The sequence below is a fragment of the Enhydra lutris genome, unplaced genomic scaffold, assembly GCF_002288905.1.
Source record: "Enhydra lutris kenyoni isolate GAN:26980312 unplaced genomic scaffold, ASM228890v2 scaffoldscaffold13, whole genome shotgun sequence".
NCBI lineage: Eukaryota > Metazoa > Chordata > Mammalia > Carnivora > Mustelidae > Enhydra > Enhydra lutris.
Genome location: NW_019154097.1, coordinates 34,971,204 through 34,978,114, shown reverse-complemented (window position 1 = coordinate 34,978,114; position 6,911 = coordinate 34,971,204). Strand labels below are relative to the sequence as shown.

Genomic DNA, 6,911 nt, shown 5'->3' with positions numbered 1-6,911 from the left:
GGAGGCGCGGGAGCGGGGACGGCGCGCAGCGCGAGCGGCGGGCGGGCTGGCGGGCAGGCTGCTCTCGCGCTCCCGCTCCCGCTCTCACCCGCGCACACCCGCGCACCCCGTCCTCACCCGCGCATCCCCGGACACGCACGCCCGCCGGCCCGGGCAGCCGGCGCGGGGCCCCGAGGCGGGGATCTGGCGGGCGGAACGCGCCCCGCGCGGGAGCCCGCGCCCACCCCGGCGTCTTTGCGCTCCGCAGCGGCGCGCCTGGCCGGGCGCCCCCGCCAGTCCTGCGGGAAGATGGTCAACGACCGGTGGAAGACCATGGGCGGCGCTTCCCAACTTGAGGACCGGCCGCGTGACAAGCCGCAGGTACGCGCGGGTCCGGGGCGTGGGGACACGGAGCCCACGCGGTTGGCGAGGTGGTGGCCGCTCCGGCCGGCGGGGTGGGCGCCCAGCTGAAGGCTGGAGTTTGGGGTGCACCCCGCGAGGCGAGGGAGGCCTGGGGCAAGGCGGCACCCTCCTCTCCTCCTCCTACAGAAGAGGTTTGAACTTGGGTTTCCGTGGTGCGGATGGGGCAGCACCCCTGCAGGACCCGGGCGCTGTGGCAGAGGGCCCTCATGTGCCTCCAACAGCCTCCCCGTGCCGGTGTGAGCAGAGGGAGTAGGGGACCTCTAGTTCACGGGGGACCAGCCCTTTAGCAAACTGTGGGCGCACACGAATCACACCCTCGCTGAGTGTCTGTCTCCTCACCTCTACAATGGGCACCTTAATCCCTTGCTAGCTGTCCACTGTGGGCACCACCCTGTGCCAGGTGGCTGGTAGGGTAACCCCAGCTTCTGGACCAGGGTGCACATCCCCTGCATCTCCCCTCAATGCTCATACTTTAAACAGCTCCCCCCTCCCGCTCTACAGTAAAGGATCAATACATTTTTGTCTCATGTGAGAAGCCTGGGTACAATGATTCTCCAGCTTTAAGACAAGAAAAGCAGGGCTCAGAGAGGGTGGCTCCTGCCAGAGGCCACGAGGCTCTGCTGGGATTTGAACCTGAGTCTGTGGTGCCAGGTCTGCTCATTCCACCCTTCCTGCTGCCGCTTCTGGGGCAGTGGAGGGGGCGGGCTTGGAGGGTGCCCAGGGCTGTGCACTGGAAAGGGGAGCGGTGAGGACAGAGCTCCAGGGCCGGTCAGAGAGGGGCTGGAGATGCGAAGCCGAGTGGAGGGACAGCCCTGGGGCTGCCCCAGGCCGTGCTGCCAAGGGACTGGGAGGAGGCCCACTCACCAAGGAGAGCAAATAATGGGACTGCCCGCTTTAAATTTCAAATTTCTCCCAGACAGATGTCACTGGGGAAAGAGCTGTTGGTGTTCGCGGTGACAGGAGGGGGGGTGGCAGGGATGAGCCTTGATGGGCCCTCGCTCTACAGGGCTGCCACTCTCTCATTCTGTCTGGAGGGACAGTGCCACGGTGTGGGGACCCAGCCCTCTACAGTGTGCAAAGCTCCTTCCCAACTCTCTGCAGAACCTCCCTTCCTGCAGCAGCCTGGGGGCTCGGCAGGGATGCACAGTCCCACATCCCAGGGTAATGTGACTCAGAGAGGTTGAGGCATGTGCTCAGAGTCACACAGCGTGTTGCAGGCGAGTAAGGATTCTAACCCAGGTCTGACCCCAGCGGCTCCCAGCGCCTCCCAGGTGGTCTGTTCCTTTGTTTTCCGTTTTTACCCTCTTAGCACTGTACCCGTTCTCCTTTCCCACTAGCCCCCTTACCAGGACTGACTGCTTGTCATTTGTCAAGCCCCAGGCCTACACTAGGCTGCCCCTTTCCAGACCTTTGCGGTGTCATCTTGTTGGCTCCACCAACATCCCCAATGCATGTGCGCGTGCGCGCGCGCGCACACACACACACACACACACACACACACACACATTCTTTTGCTTTGCCTCAGGGAAATCCTACATGTACTTCAAAACCTAGTCAGATGCCGCCTCCTCCAGAAAGCCTTCCCTGATGTTCCCTGGCTATGTATCAAAGTCCTGGTAGCATTTAGCCTGTGCTGCTCAACTACCTTTTTCTTACTGCCTTGTTCCCCTGTCCCAGGTCCCTCCTCTCTCAGGAGCCCCCTTTGGACACATGCTTCTTCTGGACTCCCATCTCTAGTTCTTCCCCAGGGGCCCAGGCTCCTTCCTGCCCTTCCATGCAGTTCGGGGTGGGAGCTTAGGGCTATGTGCTGATTGAACTCATGAAGCCTCAGCCAGGCGCTGTGGGTGAGGAGCCAGCCAGTGCTGCTGTGTCTCAGGGGGAGGTGGCTTCTGGGGGATCTATTTGAAATGTGGCTTCAGGGCCTCCCTCTGCTGCTGCCTGGGGACACATATTCCAGTTGCCACCAGCCAGAGCCCAGCTGTCTGCCCGCTTGGCATCAGAGGCAGCTAAGGGCTTGTGGCCCTAGGGGCTTGGGGCCAATATCTAACACCACCTCCCCTTCACTCCTTTGGTGACCCAGCATGTAGATAGGCTGTCCCCTGCGTCCCCCTCAGGCTCGTTGGAAGCTTCAGATAAGAGGCAAGGCCTTTCCTGTGCTCAGTGTAGAAGGAGAGAGCCTTGCTGTCCTGGGTCCCTCTCGACTTCCTCCCTTAGGTCTGGCCTTCTCTCCTCCCTCGTTCCTAGTTTTGCCTCGGCATCCACATGCTGTGTGACTCTGGGGACGTTACTCCCCCTCTCTGGGTCTAGGCTTTTCCACCTGCAAAATGAGAACAGCGGTTCCTGCTTCCTCCTGGATTCACAAGGGCTCCTCAGAGGGTCAAGTGAGGATGCGGGCCCTACTGCAGCCTGTTCCTTTCTGCAGGCTGTCAGCGTCCCGAACTTCCCTCTGCCCGTCAGGGAGAGTGACCTGACCACCCAGCTCCCACCAGAAGGGCCACCTCCTCCGGGAGAACAGAGGTCCCTTGCCACACTTGGAGCAGCAGCCGGGCTCATCTCTCTCTCTACGCCTCTCATTTCTTAGCTGTAACTGCCCTGGGAGGTTGGCAGCCGGGATCATCAACCCATTTGACAGATGAGGAAACTGAGGGTAAAGGAGCTAGAGCCGGGACCTGAACCCCGGGCCTCCCAGGTGTTGGAGGAGCCTTGGCGGGCAGAGGAAGGCAAGAGCGGCTGGCTGTCCTTCCCTCGTTCAGTCTGCTCAGCTGTGCGATGTAATTCCAGGGGGAGAGTCCTGGTGTGCGGGCTGCGGGGTTCCCCGGGGCCCTCATGGCCCCTGCTGCCCACGAAGTGTCCCGTGTTGCCGTTTCTGGGGACCATCTCATGCCGCTCTGCCCTCGGCCCCTCCGCACTCAGCTCCTCTTTCTCTGGCTGACCTCGGACAAGCTCCTGTCTTCGTTAGAGTGTCCCCTCTCCGCCTGCCGAACGAAGGGGCTCTCTCACCCCTGGGGCAGGAGATGATGGCGGAAAAGTTGCCAGAGTTTGGAGTCGCTCAGATGAAAGGATCTAGAAATAGACATGATTCTTCTCTCCTGGAGTGTAGGGGCAGAAAGTCACCCTGTAACCGGCTCCTCCCGGGCGGGGGCTCGTTCCTGAGCAGTCCTCGAGTCACGGCACCCCACAGGGAGGTCAACCTTGGCAATCCCAGGCAGTGCCTCTTGGTCCTTTCGAAGCTTCTAGAAACGTTGCAGAAGGAAAACTAAATCCTCATTGGGAAGTTCTTCCCGATGTCTAACCTAAACCCCGCTGCATTGCATTTACTTGGTGACTGTTTTCAGAGTCCCCACCTCAGCTGGGATGCACAGCTGGGAACCTGGGAGCAGGGAGCTCGGAGTCTCGTGAGGGTGACAAAGAAATCCACAAGTCAGGTAGTATTACGAGGCTCTGTAAAGAAAAGCCAGCGTCTGTCCTCTTGCTCCCTGGGGTTCCAGTGGAGGTCACGGGGTTAGGCGGGGGCTGGGAGAGAAGGAGAGGAGAAGAGGCCCACAGGGACGACTGGCCAAGGACTCCCTTCTGTCACTTTTCTGTGCCCTCGTCCTGGCCTGGCCCTGTCCCACGGAGCTCGCTATCCAGTCTGGCGGGGTGGCTGGGACAGACAGCAGGGTGGGAGTGCGGAGGAGACGGCTTCCCGGAGGAGGTGCGGTTGAAGCTGGACAGTATTTGCCAGATCTGTCCGGGAGGGAGACCAAGGTGTGTTGGGGGACAGGGAAGGAGCCAGGCAGGTGGGAAGAACAGGGTGGGATTAGGGGGGTGGAGCCTGCAGGGCCCCCACGTGAGGGGCCCAGTGGGACATGCTCTGGAGGGCAGGAGGCCTCCGTCGCTCTAGAGGGGTCTCAGCGGGGCCTTCAGGAGGGGTCCTTTGCTGCTGCGTGGGGCATGAGTTGGTGGGGCTGGGAGGTGGCCAGGAGGCCGGTGGGGAGACAGTCACAGTAATTTAGAGGCAGGCGAGGGGGCTTAGACCAGGGCAGGCCTGGGGGCATGGGGACAGAGCCAGGAGGCTCACTGGGTGTCGGTGGGGGGAAAGAGGGGGAGCTCAGCAACGCTCCGGCTTTTGGGGAGGGTGGGGGGGTGCTATCCCCGGGTGGGACTCTCCGGGGGACTCGGGTTAGGGGATGGACAGAACCTGGTGTGGTGCTGGCGGGCTGGGGGGACATCCAGGAGGCCAGGAGCTGTGGGGGGCAGGGAAAAAGGCCCTCCCAAGAAACATGGAGACCTGCCCCCCAAAATAGACCCAGAGCTGCGTTGGATCTGACTTTGCCTGGCCTCCCCCTAGAAAGACGCTTTCTTCTTCCTACTGTGCTATAAGGAGTAGAGCCCCATCCGCCCCAGGCTACTGCCCCCCCCAGGCTCGCCTAGCAGACAAGGAAGGAGCAGGCCAGGCTGGCCTGTTTGGCTAACAAAGCATCAATGCAGTGCGTCTCTCCCTCCTGAGTGCTCCTGTCCCCCGCAGGACCCCAGGGGCCCCTCTGAGGCTGGGGACACAGAGAGGCAGCTGGGAAAGACGCCTCCCCTCCCCTGGGGCGCCTTTGCGGCTTCCTCCCTCCTGCGTCCCCGTCCCCGGGCTTGAGCCTGTTTGGTCCTCCCCTGGGCTGGGCTTCCTGAGAAGCCACCGACCCTGGGCCGGCACTGGGGGGTCACACAGGGGATGAGGGCACGTCCCTCTAGCTGGGAGTTTACACAAGCAGTTAGGGGTAGAGTGGACCTCGAACCCGGGGCTCCTAGTTCCTCTCGTGCCCACTGCCCGGGACAGCTTCCCAGAGTCCCCACTCCTTGCCCTGTGCACTTTTGTGGCGTCCTGCGGACCCCAGGGCGTGTGTCCTGCTCGGCCATCACCCAGGGCTCATTAATGAGCTCCAGCCCCGCGGCATGGTTGGTCGGGTTGCCCGCACCCCAGAGGCCCCCCTTATTATCTCAGGCAGATTCCTTTGCCAGACACGTAAACAGCAACCTATAAAAGTGAGCAGGACTTCATGCTTAAGGTGATCTCAGAAGACTAATTCTCCTCTGCTGAGTGGCCTGTTTCCGTCCAACTCCATCATCCCCTGCCCCTCAGGGGACCCCCTGCGGCTTTCTCAAGCCTCTCCCTCCCGGCCACCCTCTGCCTTCCTTCCAGAGTCCTGGAGCTTGGGTGGAAGCGGGCGCACGAGAGGGTGAGGGTCCTGGAGACACGGGGGGACGGGGCTGGCCGCTCTGGCTTGCCAGCTGGGGACTTTAATGTTCTTCGGTTGGAGGAGGGCGCTCAGAGCTGCTCGGGGCAAGGTGTCTCCCGACGGGCTCCGGGAGGGGCCTGACAGGGACTCACTTGCTGACACAGAGCTTTGTCTCGCAAGCCGCACTCACACTCCAGACAGAGGGAAGAACGTGGTGGGAGGCAAGCAGATTCCGGCCTCCGGCCCCGGCTGGCCCTCCCGTGTGCCTCCCGTGTGACCTTGGGAAGGGGTCTCCGGCTCTCCGAGCTTCAGTTTTCCCATCTGCCAAGTGAATCTAACTGGAGCAAGGGGTCGTTCAGAGGTTTCAGGGTTGGGGACAAGGAATGGCGGCGATAATCTGGAAGCTTCTGACCTGCAGGTGACTGGGGAATTGGGGCAGACCTAGAGGCTGCCTTCATTCTGGGCGAGGCCATCAGAGGGGGCGCAGGGTTAGAGGTGGCCTTGCGTCGGGGTCCAGGGCTCAGCGCAGAAGTCATGAGCCTCTGCCCTGCCGCACATGGTCGTCGGAAGAGCCTTGCCCTCCCCTCAGTGTGGGCGCAGTGTGGGAAGTGACCCGGTCCATCTGCTTTTCCTTCCATCCGTCCAACAAGCAGCTGCTCCGTGCCAGGCGAGCGGGCCCTGCCCTTGGGGGCTCCCGTGGCCCAGGGTAAGTCTCCTGGCCCCGGGGCTCGCCAATTGAGCCGTCCTTGTGTGCAAACATTTCAGAGGTTCCCAAACCAATCCACGCCCCACATAGGCAGAGAATCACTGTCCAGGGGACATGGGCTCCCCCAGGGCAGGGCTAGGACAACTGCCACCCCCATCCTCAGGGACTGGTCTGGAGCCTGGCTCATGGGGACATCCAGTGAACGTGGAATGGGTGTCTGAGCGAGTAGGCGAATGAAGTCAAAGGGGATGACGTGCTTGTGTCTGGATGAGTGCCACCACGGAGGATGGGGGGAGAGAGGGCCATGGGGACATGGAGCAGGAGTCTCTCCATAACTAGGTTGGGGCGGGGAGGGCTGGGGAGACAGTCTAGGAAGGCTTCCTGGAAGAGGTGGCATCTAGCTGGGCCCTGAAGGAAGAGAGGGAATTAGGAAGTAGAGCAGGGACAGCAGATGCCTCAGGCTCAGGGAGCAGCCGATGCGGAGCTGATGTGGGGAGCTCACGTGTCCAGGTCTGGCAGGAGTAAACCTTTGAGATGTGTGGAGCCTGGGATGGATGGGCTGCCTGGGGAAGGTATGGAGAGAGGAGGGGCGAAGC

The 6,911-nt window shown here is 61.9% G+C and overlaps 1 protein-coding gene across 1 annotated transcript in view; it reads left to right on the top strand.

Annotated features, from left to right (window-relative positions):
* Positions 1 to 288: 288 nt before the first annotated feature.
* LOC111146337 (fibrinogen C domain containing 1) overlaps positions 289 to 6,911 on the top strand; it is a 29,471-nt gene continuing 22,848 nt past the window's right edge. Inside the window, exon 1 of the mRNA XM_022501852.1 lies at positions 289 to 360. Coding sequence (XP_022357560.1) covers positions 289 to 360 — 72 coding nt within the window. The remainder of the gene's footprint in view (positions 361 to 6,911) is intronic.